Raw genomic sequence first — 12678 nt, 5'->3', positions numbered from 1 at the left:
AGCCACTGGAGATGGTGTTTTAGTGTGAGGATGAGCAGGAGGTGAGGGCAGCGTGGGTTGGGCAGGAGCTGGCATGGCAGAAGTGGGCGGAGCAGGTGGCAAGGGGGCGGGCACTGGGGCAACAGCAGGTGGTGACACAACAGCCACGGGTTGTACAGATGCCCTGGGAGCCCGGATCAAATGGTTCATCTTTTCACAGAGTGTGTTAACGTAGCTCTGCACAGGCATTGATGAGACATATTTGGATACAAAAGGTGAGAATGCCGAGCTTGACCATTTAGCCTGATCCTCACATCGCGGCAAAGGAGGCTGATGGTTGTAAATTATATGTTGGTCCTCCATCAGTTTCTGGATCCCCGTGCAGAGGTTCTGGAACTCACTGTTGAGGATAGTGTCTACTACTTTCTGTGTAGAGTGTACCAGCTTCTCCCCTCCACTCAAACAAGGTTCACCAACACCCTCTAAAAACAGAGTATGTATATTAGTTTGGTCAATTTATTTCAACTATACATGTACAAGTACTGTACTGTACAAGAGTTTGAGAGTTTTGCAAGTTTTTGCAAGACGTGACTCTGAAAGAATGCATATTTAAAATCAAAATTTTAAACGCACATTACATTAACTATAATGATAACTTTGATTAGATTATATGTTATACACTACTGTTTAAAAGTTTGGGTTATTTCTAAAGAAATTATTGCTTTTATTCAGCAACGAAGTATTAAATTGATCAAAAGTGACGGTAAAGACATTTATAATGTTACAAAAGATTTCTGTTTAAAATAAATGCATTCTATTCATCAAAAAGTTTGATGTTTCTACAAAAATATTAAGCAGAACAACTGTTTAACGTTGATAATAATAATTAATTCTTCTTGAGAATAATTAGTGTATTTGAATGATTTCTGAAGGAAATATTTTTCCATTACAGGAATGAATGATATTTTAAAACACATTATATTAGAAAAGGGTTATTATAAATCATAAAAATATTTCACAATGTTACGGTTTTACTGTGTTTTTTTATTTAAAAAATGTAGTCTTTCAGAAACATTTTAAAAATTTTACCACCCCAAACTTTTGAACAGTAATGGATATTAATAAGAAGTCTGTGTTATATTTAAAGTTAATAATAAGAATAATAAAAAGAAAAGTTTGCATTGCAAGCATGCAGATGAGGCCAGACCTCTGGTGGACGTTCTCCAGAGATGGTGGCTCTGATGTGAGGCTTCTGCTTGACGAGAGGGCTGCTGCTCCAGACTGGACGAGGGACTGTACACATCCATACTGCTCCTGCTGCAGGCCATCTGCTCCTAAACACACATACTACAGGTTAGCAAAAATAACGATTGAGTGTAGCATTAGATATATCATGAGGAACAGTCCACACCTCCAAGTAATCCTGGTTAACCTGCTCCTCATCAGCACGCCTGCCACGCAGGTCAAGATCACAGTGGGCGGCTGAGTCACTGGGGTCGTGTCTCTCTGCGGTTTTGGGGAGCATCGCAGGCTGGCTGCTGGCAGTGGTAGAGTTTTGGGCCATCCTGTTGAGCGTGCTGAGGAAGAGTTTAAGCAAGGCATGTGTGTCCTGGAGGGTGGGACTCTGAGTCATGCGCTCCCGCAGGTCTGTGTCACACAGCCCCATGCTGTCCATCACCACTAAGAGAAAGGGAAAACAGATGTCAACAAGGATCTCATGTCTCTGAGCAACTGCAGTCACACTCTATTGTGCGAGTAGATACAGCACCTACTCTCTTATTAGGGACAAATAAAAACTTAGCTTCTGAATATTAGTGATGTACAGGAACTTCCTATGCTTTTCACCTTTACTTACAGCACTAAATAAAAGATCAGTATTCTTATGTGACCCTGGACCACAAAACCAGTCTTAAGTCGCTGGGGTATATTTGTAGCATTAGCCAAAAATACATTGTATGGGTCAAAATTATAGATTTTTCTTTAATGCCAAAAATCATTAGGACATTAAGTAAAGATCATGTTCCATGAAGATATTTTTTAAATTTCCTACCGTAAACATATCAAAACTTAATTTTTGATTAGTAATATGCATTGCTAAGAACTTAATTTGGACAACTGTAAAGGTTGTCCACATGAAAAGATTTTCTCAATATTTTGATTTTTTTGCACTCTCAGACTCCAGATTTTCTCAGCCAAATATTGTCCTATCCTAACAAACGAAAACAAAGCTTATTTATTCAGCTTTCAGATGATGTATAATTCTCAATTTCGAAAAATTGACTCTTATGACTGGTTTTGTGGTCCAGGGTCACATATGCAGATTCATATGCAGGTCTAGAAACTATTTTTTCTAAAGCTGTATTACGCTTTTTCGTTCATAATCACTTGTTACATAAAATGTTTTTTCTTAAATTTAGACTTAAACTAGCTTTTAAATTTAGACTAGCTTTTGGAAAAATGTAAAAAATAAAAAAAACATTTGAAAGTAAGACATAACATGACATCTTTGTTATGAAAGAAAATTATTTTTTCAAATAATATAATAAATTAAAAAACATTTTTATAAAAAATATGAATTTAATTCAAAATAAAATTTTAAAGCAGAGCCTAATGAGACTATATTTTCAGATTTTTCAAACTTTTCCAGTCCTTTCCAAATTTCACAAAAAGGGTTTCCAGAATCATGTTGTACATTCCTTTACATTAGTTGGGCGCAGACTCACCTCTTCCTGGCTCTCCATTCAGCAGACCCGTCCTAAGGTACTTGCTCACACCCCCAGGACCTTCCCTCTCCAGCCTCCTCTTCAGGCCAGCAGGGTCCCAGTCCTCTTCTCTTTCAGACCCGCTCCCCTCCTCCTTGCCCAAAGTCCGCTTATGTAACTGTATCAGCTTTAGCAATTTCTCCATCTTTTCTTTGTCATACTCTCCCTGTGACCTCTGAGCGCCGCCATTAGACTGAGAAACCCCAATCGTGCTGCTACCCGGTGCCTGTCTATCTGACCCTCCCCAGTCTGAGACAGGACTGTACTCTTCTGCGCCTGCTGGGGGAGACACTGCCCCCTGTTGGCTGTCCATCAGACCCTGCTGCAGCACTTCCACAGGCAGCTGGAACTGTACCGGACCATATATGTAAGAGTTCAGTGCCAAATCCGTATTTTTAGGACGAGGTGCCTGGTGTTGGTTAGTCCGGTTATCCAAACTGTGCCGGTACTCTACTATGTGGAAAGGCCGTATGACACCTTGCTCTTTCTGGTTGAGGTAGTCCAGCACCTGGTGTTTCAGTCCCGCCGCGAGCTCTTTGGGTGGATTGGCACGCAGCTTGAAGAGGCCATGATGCAGGGCGGGTATAAAATTATCTAGCTGATGGCTGATTGGGTCTTTAGGCTCTAATGGAACAAGAAGGTCCTCATCTACTCCAGAGTTCTTCAAAACTAAAAGGCAAAAGAAGAAATCAGTGAAAGTAAACAAGTGAAGAGTAAAAACAAAGAAACTTCAATAAATAAGCATAAAAGAGACACTTACTCAACTTCGAGGTGATTCTTTGCTCTTGAAATACAAAAAGCGCCTGCAAAACCCTGTCATTTCTTCCTCGCCGCTCTTTAAAGAAACAAAAAACAGACGGTCTCTGTTATTCCACGCAAGAATCACACTGTCAGTGTCACATATGTGGTTAAAAGCTGCGCAAAAACCTACCGGTGGTAGTGTGCAACTGAGAAGACGAAAGGAGGAAGAGAAATCCTTTGTCTATCAATGGCTTCACCAAAACCTAGAGTGAAGAGTTTAATTATAGCATGACTATAATAAAACACGGGCAGTTTAAATTCTGCATATCAGATCAGTGACACAGATTCTATCAACAGACTGAAGACGTGGTATACAGGGGAGAGGGTTGGCAGTGACGCCCTGCTAGAGTAAAGCTGTGGACATTAATTCAATAAAGCGTACAGTGGGCTGTGAATGAGCTCACCATTCTTTCTCTCTCAAGCCGGTGCATCAGTCCCGACAGACTGTTTTCTTGTTTACTCCTTCCCATGACCTCATACAGGCTGCAGTACATCCCGCACTTAAATGCTGAAAAATACAACACATTATCATGTCAATACCGATTCATCAAATGTTGTGCTGAAAAGCATCACTGGTACTCATCCTACCCTCTCGTGACCCACTGTACGCTTCCCAAGACAGCAGAATGGGCGGGATCTTTCTCTTTACTTGATCGAGATGCATAGCCATATTAATGTCAAGCTTGTCTGGGCTGAAAAAGAAAAAAACAACAGCAATTTAAAAACAATGCACAAAATATTTGTTCAACTTTATTATCGAAAGAAAGGAGTCTCACAGTTTAAGTGGAAGGTGAGGGAGACTTGAAGACCGCATGTAAACTTGATAGACCTCTTCTCCCTTATTCACCAGCGAGCCACTCCAAAGTGTATATCTTCGCCGAACTAAAGCAACAAATTAAGTAATAACACAATAAGTTGAATAAAATACCAATCTGATCATTTTATTAGACTGCTATGAAGAAAAAAAACAAGTCATACCTCTTTGCCCTTCATATAACGTGCTGTTTAATCTACTAAAAGAGGAAACAAACCGTTCAAAATTTAAATAAAACCACAACAGACTGTAATACACTTTCTATGCACATCATCAGTGATCTTGTTCATACCTGTGTGTGGCTGTGGCTGACTCTTTGCCTTTGTACTGAAAAGACACAACCGCATATGGCAACACATGCCTGGGCCTTGACTTTAGCTCCTCAAACGCAAATTCATAGAAGTATTGCTGGAATAAAACACAGAGGGAAATAACTATCTGTACAAATCATGCAAAACAAAATACTGAAAAATAAATGAAACACTTACCTGAGTGTGCTCAAAGGCCCTATAGGACAATAATGAGGTCACTTTGTTGGCATTTTTGAAAACATGGCTGTCATATTTAAGGTTCGGCTCAAGATTGTTTTTGGGCATGTTGTCAAATATTGTCTTCACTTTACCCTGCAGAATAAGACAAAAGGTCACTACTGTTTTTGAAACCATTGTGACATTATGTGTTATAAATACAAAGCACTACCTCAAAGTCAGAATTGATGTGTAAATGTTAGACTCCATCAATAACTTACCTTCATGGTTTTAAATAGTATTATGTCTCCAGCAGCACCCACTTCAAATGGATTCATTTGTAACAAATCTGAGTATTTTGATAGGTAAACCCCTAAAAAATAGAAAAAGCAGCAATCAAGGATATGAGAGTTACTTGGGGCGACATTCCCGAGAGCCACAAAAAGCCTTGGGGTAATCCCAAGAAATTTGTTGAGTCTCTGCACAGAGCATTCTATGTTTACTAAGATTAAATATTTGCAGAAACTATTTCATTTCACCAGTTAAAGCAACCCTAGTCACATTCACAAGATGCTAGTTTTGTGAAAACGCACAGCAGCTGCTTCACTAAACTATACAAAGATAATCATGAATCAGAAATTAGCTGATCACTCAGCCAAGAACAAAATGAACATTGTTACTTCCAAAACCTCAAACATGCTCTGAAAATAGAAAGTAGTAATAGGGGTGACCAATATAAAAAACAGATGTTACTTTACAAAATGTGTATCCACGCAAAAATGAATGTCTGTAGCGAGTTTGGGTCATTAACATTTTTTTGGCCTAGCGATCACAAGAAATTGTGGAGCAGCGGTCTTTTTGGCCCGGACCAATTCAACTCCTCCAAACCACCAGAAACCAGTGACCAGAGTCCTCCCAGGAATCCCCTCCTAGGCAAATGATTACAGCCAAACAGATATAAACAGACTCTTCAGAAGCACTCACCTTTGACAGGGCTTCCCAGATTGTTGATCCGCGAATGTCCAACAGAAAGACCCTTTTCGCAGATCCAGTGAGCCTGGTAAAGTCGAGCAGATATTGCTTTGATTACAGTCGTGCTTTTGACCAAGACTATCACTGAAAGATGCCATTTAAAACCTTTTCAAGGTACAGAATTATTAATCTCACATTTCCATTTACATGTTACACTGTATGTCCTGATAAATAATTAGACAAGACGATGAGACATTGCATCATCTAGCTGTTAAATTTCAGAGAAGGAGCCACAGTCTCATAAAGATGTATAATTATTTTACTCAGTTTAAATCAGAACAATGCTTGCACTGCTATATTTGATTCAAAGTACTGATACAAGTGTAATTACTGTGGCAGTTATGTAGTAAATACATTATAAACTTTTCAATAACTCAGTATAAACAAGTACAAGTATAAAGTACAATAACTTTTTAATAACTGTCAATATAAAAGGGATAATTCACTCAAAAATGAATATTTTGTCATCATTTACTCACCCTCATGTTGTTTCAAAACTGTATGAATTTTATTCTTCTGTTGAACACAAAAGAAAATATTCTGAAGAATGTTGGTACGCAACAGTTGCTGGTCGCCATTCACTTCCAAAGAATGGATAAAATACTGTTGGAAGTCAATGGCTACCAGCAACTGTTTGGTTACCCACATTCTTCAAAATATATTCTTTTGTGTTCAACTGATACAGGTTTGGAACAACATGAGGGTGAGTAAATTACAATTTTTTGAATGAACTATGCCTCTAAGGTTATAAAATCTTACAGATCAGACATTGTGTCACGAAGGAAAACTAACACAGCCTCACCTTATTCCTCTCAGGCAGCAGAAAAGCATAGGATTCTGCGAGTTCTGCCTCTGTCCTGCCATTCTGCTTCAGTTCCCTTTTCTTCTCGATGAACTATGAAAAAGACATAAATCATGATACCATATCATTATTTGATTCAATGAAAACAGCCCTCAAGTGGCCCGAGGACATTTTCAATCATCTAGTCTTTTACAAGCAAGCAAAAATGCTGTTCATCAGCATCAACTAATTAACTTCACTCAGCACTCACCTCTTTCTCCAAGAGCTCGTTGTGAATGAGAGATGCTTTGGTGTAGGTGAAAGTCCCACGGGAGGTGGCGTCCAAGTAGAACGTGGACAGAAGCTTCACAACTTCCTCAAACTCTCTGGATTCTGGAGACAAGTGTTGAAGGAGACCTGAAGGACAACAGACGTGAAGGACAGAGCTCAATAGACATCAATGCATTCAAATAAGAAACTGTCAAGCGCATAAGGGGGAAAAAATTGTGCTTTTATTTTAATTCAAATGCATAGTTGAGTCATACATAACCTGACAGACACTTTGCAAAATGCGATACATCTTGCAGTTCAGTGCATTAAATGGGTTTTTCAATACCTGACGGTGTTATGTTGAAATGTACATAAAATAATCCTGCCAAAATGAGACACAAAAAATAACATTTCACAATAATTACTAAAAATTTGATAAAACAAATCAGAAAATGTTCATATAATCAATTAGCAAAGCCATCGAATATTTTAGAGCTTGCATTAATCGGTCAATTAACGCCCATGAGAGCCAAACAAATTGGCTTTGTCGATTGACTAATAAAAACATTTAAAAAACGACATAAACTGGAGTTTAAAGTGCTGTTTAGAAAACAATTTAGGGTCTTACTCGATAAAACCTGATATAGAGCACCAACAAACAAAAAAAACTTGCACTAACGCCAGCAAATGCCAAAGGAAACGCTGTAATGCACAACTACCACAAACACCTCCCAGTTTAGCACACTTTCGATTTCATTCAAGCAGCGTTCTTCTGTTTACAAGATTTAATAAAGATTTGGCGCTGTGCGTCCTAATAAGGCTGGTTGTACAGGACTGACAGGTGTTTCTAACAGTCGTGCGTAAAGACTGACGGGAGAAATGCAGTGGTCAACGGAATCACACTGCTGCCATTGATGAGGAGGGAAGAAGTGTGTCATGTGGTGTGGCAGCACTGTATGGTGTGGGAGGAGGAGTGTGGAGCCAGCTAGCAAAGACATCGGCCTCCGTGAGGTTAACAAAAGTGGGACAAAAATGCACCGTGTCTTCGAGGTTTGCGTTAAACGACTCGCGCGGGCGCGTGAAAGGAACCGGATCCTCACGTGCTGCTCGAGAGCGCACGACTTTATTTCCTGCAGCTCTGAGCAGTGCACTAACTTAACTAAAAATTCATTAAATACCAGTAGCGCAAACCTTTCGGTGCGTTATATACCGGTAGATCCCCTGGTTACTTATCAATACAGCTCGAGTAATTTGACCCGAAGCGGTAAGCAGCGAGCTTTTAGCGAACTTGCAGGCTGTGAAACAGAAACAGTGCATTTCGGGAATGGCCGTAACATAGTAGTGGTGGTAGCAATGGGACACACAACCTTTCCGCTCCTTGATTTTCCTCGGAATCTGAAAATTCCTCCTTGGCAGCTCTTCGGCCGACCGCGGTAGTGTCGAAGGCAAACCGCCGCAGTTTTTTAGGTCCGACAGCCCTGCCTTCCGTCGCTCAGAAGCATCTTGTTCAGACATTTGCTCGTCTTCACGTCCAGCTTGATCGCCATTTTGCTTGGATGTGGCCGTGCTAGAGGCTGACAACAATTGTTTCTTGCTATCGCCATCCTCCAAGGTTAGGTCGCCGGCTTTGCTGCTCTCCTTGTCGATTTTTCTCTCCTGGCTGAAATTGCTAGCCATTTTTCGGACCAGCGGTCACCTTGTCAGCTGGCGATGAAGTTGGTTTCAGTGCCGCTTCACGGAGTAATTCTCCTTCTCAACCAGCCTCCGCCATTATGCCTGTGACGTATGCCTTCCCCACCACTGCAAAACTCTGGCGTCACTCTGTTTACATTCACGCAGCCTGACGCCCCCCAGCGGCGCTGCTGTGAACTGCGCAGCGTCTAGACGTCATGACGGTGAGCTCTGATCGCTGGCGCGTGAGAGCAAGTCCACAGAGAATCGGTGCCAAGAACGAATCAATCAACATTATCAACAATAGCTGTTTGGGGAAAGTCACTCTTCCTCACACCCAGAATCATCACGAGCCCTTTGTGCTCAACTAGCTAGGTCATTTCACGAATTTCGTGCAATGATCACGAGTTCAAAACATGAATGAAAAAGATTGATACATAGATTACATAATAAACACGCATTATTCAAATCACATATTCTCACAACTCACGTACATTGGGGTCTACTAGTGAAAATGCCCCCCCCCCCTTTTTATAGTAGCAATATTATCAGCATAGTAAATTAAGAGAAAAGGTAATATATAGTTGATCCACTGTGTCTTATTTTTTTTAAACACAAATGAATATTTCACAAGGCTTTTTTAATAAAAAAGTGTACATTTATAAAGTTTTGTTACAGCAGCTTCTCTTGTACAGATTTATCAATCTGGTTTTACTCTTCAGGCATACTTCCTCTGCTGTAAATATCATACTCTGTGAAGCGAATATAGTCTTTGAGACTGGCGGGCAGAGGCAGGAAACTGATAAAAACTGGAGCCCTCAGACGCAAGCGACCCAAACAGTCACGGATCTTCAGTCTGCAGAGATGCTTCAGGCTTCGAGCATTTTCTGATGAGCAGAGAACATACATAAATACATTCTGGAATGTGCTGCATTTTAATGTAAGTATACATGATCACTTACGACAAGTATAACACTGCACATTTAGGAACTATACATTAGGTCTACTGAGAATTTCAAGTTAACGTTTGTCTGGATCTAACTAAAGATAAACATGAACAGAATAAAGAACATGCTCTCAAGGTGTGACTTGAGACTTACCTTGTATCTTACATATTTCCGGCCACTGTTTTTGTTCAACCAGAACACTCTTCAGTTTGGAGCAGAGAGTCACATGATCAACATAATCCAACATGATTCTCACTACTTGGGCTGAGATGTGCTTGAGCCAGTACACAGTGATCACCTCACAGAACTGCACAAAAAATGAGTTTAGACTTACAGCAGGTACCTTAAAGAAACAGTTCACCCAAAAATGAAACTTCTGTCATCATTGATTCCCCCTCATGTTGCTCCAAACCTGTTTGCCTTTCTTTCATCACAAAAGAAGACATTCTTTAAAATGTCTGTTTTTTTTAAGTCAATGGGATTTTTGTTTAGGCCTAAATGTTCTTCAAAATATGTGCTTTTGTATTTTGTAGACAAAGTTATACACTATCATTCAAAAGTGTTCGTAATGCTTTTGAAAGAAGTCTCGTGTGCTCACCAAGGCTGCATTTATTTGATCAAAAATACAGTAAAACAGTAATATTGCGGAATATTATTACAATTCTGTAATATATTTTAAAATGTAATTTATTCCCGTGACATAAAGCTGAATTTTCAGCAGCCATTACTCCAGTCTTCAGTGTCACATGATCCTTCAGAAATCATTCTGATATTAAGATTTTGTGCTCAAGAAACATTTCTTATCATTATCAATGTTGAAAACAGTTGTGCTGCTTAATATTTTTGTAGATAACCATGATTTTTTCAGGATACTTTGATCAATAGAAAGAACAGAAGAACAGCATTTATTTGAAACAGAAATCTTTTGTAACATAAAAGTTTTTACTGTCATTTTTGATCAATTTAATGTGTCTTTGCTGAATAGACTGTAAATAACACATTTAGTCTGGAATAACACATTAAGGTGAGTGAATTTTCATTTTCATTTTTGGGTACATTAGTCCTTTAACAAGATCAGATCATACCCCTTGACACTGAAAAGTGAGCATTAACTGGTCTTACCACAACATCTCTGATGACAGAAGCGCTCCATCCCTCATAATCCACGGGCACATGTGAGGCCTGTCCATATGGGCAGTCAAAGCAGCGCTGCACATCATAGCCATTATTGAGCAGCATACGCAGCATCACCTCATCTTTAAGTGCATACTGAAGGGCAGAAGGGAAGTGGGTGGTGTTGACACGGGAGTAGTAGTTCACATTGGCACCGTAGCGGAGCAGAGTGTTGATTAGCTCGTAGTTGCCCAGTCGCATGGCCACCTGCAGGCAGTTGACAGGGTCTTGATTGGGCATGGCCCCAGCCTCCAGAAGCAGCCTCGCTGACTGCACGTCGTTATTCGACACAGCGAAGAACAGCGCTGACCTGCGTTCATCCTCATAGTTCCTGCGCACTCTGGGGTGTAGCATGAAGTTTGGGTCAAACCCGGAGCTCAGGAGCAGATCCAGACACTGAGAGTGACCGCCTGCAGCGGCGGAGTGTAACGGGCTCATGCCGCTCTCTTTGATCACCTCTTTCTTAGTCACAGGGATCAGCTGCTCCAGCACTCTATGAAAGACACAAACAGAGGTTTTTTTAGGGTAAACACTACATTGATTAACCCATCAGCAGGGTGGTACTCACAGCAGATGTCCGCGGTAGGCTGCACGGTGGATGGGGAGATGGCCGGTGTGGGTGGGCACGTTGGGATCGGCTCCATACTCCAGCAGCAGTGAAATGATATCGGGGTTTCCAGAAGCCGCAGCGTCGAATAAAACTGACGCTGAACCAAGAGAATGAGGCTTGGACCACACACTGGCCCCTGAAGATGAGCGGGTCATTAAATGTTATGACAAGTGATCAATGCCAAACAGACCATTATAGACAGATATAGATTAGATAGATATATAGACAGACAGATAGATAGATTGCAAAATCACCTTTCTGAAGCAGAATCTCTACAACGTTAAAATGTCCAGCTTGAGCTGCAAGTCCTAAAGGAGTATGTTCACAGATGTCAATGACATTTGGGTCAGCGCCAGATTGTAGGAGTAGGTATACAAAGTTATCCAAGCCAAGCACGGATGCTTCATGCAGAGCGGTTCTTTGAAGACTTCCTTTTTGGTCCACTGTGGCATTGAAACGTAGCAGCAGCAGAGCCAGGTCATACTGGTCATTCTTTATGGCTGGAAAAAAAGGCAATTCATGTATTCAGGCCAATACTGATAAGATAATTATTTTAATGTTGAATCAATTTTATTAAGTTCTACACTATTTTGACTACTAAATATAAAACTAAAACACTACAAATGAAAATCAATCTGTTTAAATCAGTGGTTCTCAAGGCCCCTTATTTTCCAAAATATTCAAATGATGATTTTTTAAATATTTTACTCACAATTTCTATCTGATGAAATATTTAGAGCTTGGATCATGTTATTTTACATAACTTTTCCAGATATAGAAATCACACTTTTAAAATTAAGCAAATAATTTTAAATATTCAAAATATATGACCATTATATAACCAAATATATAATTTTACATTTAAAATAAATGTAAAATTTAAAATAAAATTATACATTTTTAAATAATTCTAATATCAATTTAAATTAACATTTGAAGTCATCCTAAGGCCACCATGACCCCTGACCCCTGGTTGAGAACTTCTGCTTTAAATGCTACAAGTGAATTTAGGCATCAACTGCAAATGTATTTTGAGATTTGCATTTAACAGTGTTATTAAATGATTAAGTTTCTTGTCTTGGGTGCTAAACTTCACCAAATGCTAAAGGAACACAATTTAGACTGAAGCGCAATACGTTTTTACATTTACATAATTCATTTATCATGAATTAAAATAACAATGCACTTCAATCTTTTTCCCAAAAAAAAAAAAAAAAAAAGTCTTGCAGTTCTAATCTTAAATGAGGAATGTGGGCTTCGCTTACTAAGCATTCTGTATGCTAAAAATAGCACTGCGTTCCACACCTGCAACCAATGCAGAATCATCATCCTGATTTTTACAGTCAGGGTCACAACCGTTCTGCAGCAGGA

At 39.8% G+C, this 12678-nt stretch overlaps 2 protein-coding genes across 4 annotated transcripts in view; both read right to left on the bottom strand.

Annotated features, from left to right (window-relative positions):
- tasorb (transcription activation suppressor b) overlaps nucleotides 1–8753 on the bottom strand; it is a 13363-nt gene extending 4610 nt beyond the window's left edge. Inside the window, exons 1-17 of one of the 3 annotated variants that reach the window (XM_016465025.1) lie at nucleotides 8274–8753; nucleotides 6908–7053; nucleotides 6658–6750; nucleotides 5808–5880; nucleotides 5105–5196; nucleotides 4845–4979; nucleotides 4649–4764; nucleotides 4521–4552; nucleotides 4319–4424; nucleotides 4131–4234; nucleotides 3947–4050; nucleotides 3673–3745; nucleotides 3502–3576; nucleotides 2703–3410; nucleotides 1391–1659; nucleotides 1187–1313; nucleotides 242–467 (exon numbers count right to left, since the gene is read on the bottom strand). In XM_016465025.1, the coding sequence (XP_016320511.1) occupies nucleotides 242–467; nucleotides 1187–1313; nucleotides 1391–1659; nucleotides 2703–3410; nucleotides 3502–3576; nucleotides 3673–3745; nucleotides 3947–4050; nucleotides 4131–4234; nucleotides 4319–4424; nucleotides 4521–4552; nucleotides 4649–4764; nucleotides 4845–4979; nucleotides 5105–5196; nucleotides 5808–5880; nucleotides 6658–6750; nucleotides 6908–7053; nucleotides 8274–8583 (2789 nt within the window). In that variant the 5' untranslated portion in view covers nucleotides 8584–8753. Of the gene's footprint in view, nucleotides 1–241; nucleotides 468–1186; nucleotides 1314–1390; nucleotides 1660–2702; nucleotides 3411–3501; nucleotides 3577–3672; nucleotides 3746–3946; nucleotides 4051–4130; nucleotides 4235–4318; nucleotides 4425–4520; nucleotides 4556–4648; nucleotides 4765–4844; nucleotides 4980–5104; nucleotides 5197–5807; nucleotides 5881–6657; nucleotides 6751–6907; nucleotides 7054–8273 lie in introns of all 3 variants that reach the window. The other 2 variants (XM_016465024.1, XM_016465026.1) reach the window with 2 other exon arrangements.
- A 507-nt stretch (nucleotides 8754–9260) lies between these two features.
- Nucleotides 9261–12678, bottom strand: part of asb14b (ankyrin repeat and SOCS box containing 14b) — a 5597-nt gene continuing 2179 nt past the window's right edge. The window contains exons 6-11 of the mRNA XM_016465028.1: nucleotides 12613–12678; nucleotides 11562–11807; nucleotides 11266–11443; nucleotides 10647–11190; nucleotides 9678–9831; nucleotides 9261–9464 (exon numbers count right to left, since the gene is read on the bottom strand). Of these exons, the coding sequence (XP_016320514.1) occupies nucleotides 9289–9464; nucleotides 9678–9831; nucleotides 10647–11190; nucleotides 11266–11443; nucleotides 11562–11807; nucleotides 12613–12678 (1364 nt within the window). The 3' untranslated portion in view covers nucleotides 9261–9288. The remainder of the gene's footprint in view (nucleotides 9465–9677; nucleotides 9832–10646; nucleotides 11191–11265; nucleotides 11444–11561; nucleotides 11808–12612) is intronic.

This window comes from Sinocyclocheilus anshuiensis, unplaced genomic scaffold, assembly GCF_001515605.1.
Source record: "Sinocyclocheilus anshuiensis isolate Anshui unplaced genomic scaffold, SAMN03320099.WGS_v1.1 scaffold1053, whole genome shotgun sequence".
In the NCBI taxonomy this organism is placed as follows: Eukaryota; Metazoa; Chordata; class Actinopteri; order Cypriniformes; family Cyprinidae; genus Sinocyclocheilus; species Sinocyclocheilus anshuiensis.
Note: the sequence above shows the minus strand (reverse complement) of the source record. Positions and strands in the feature narration are given on the sequence as shown.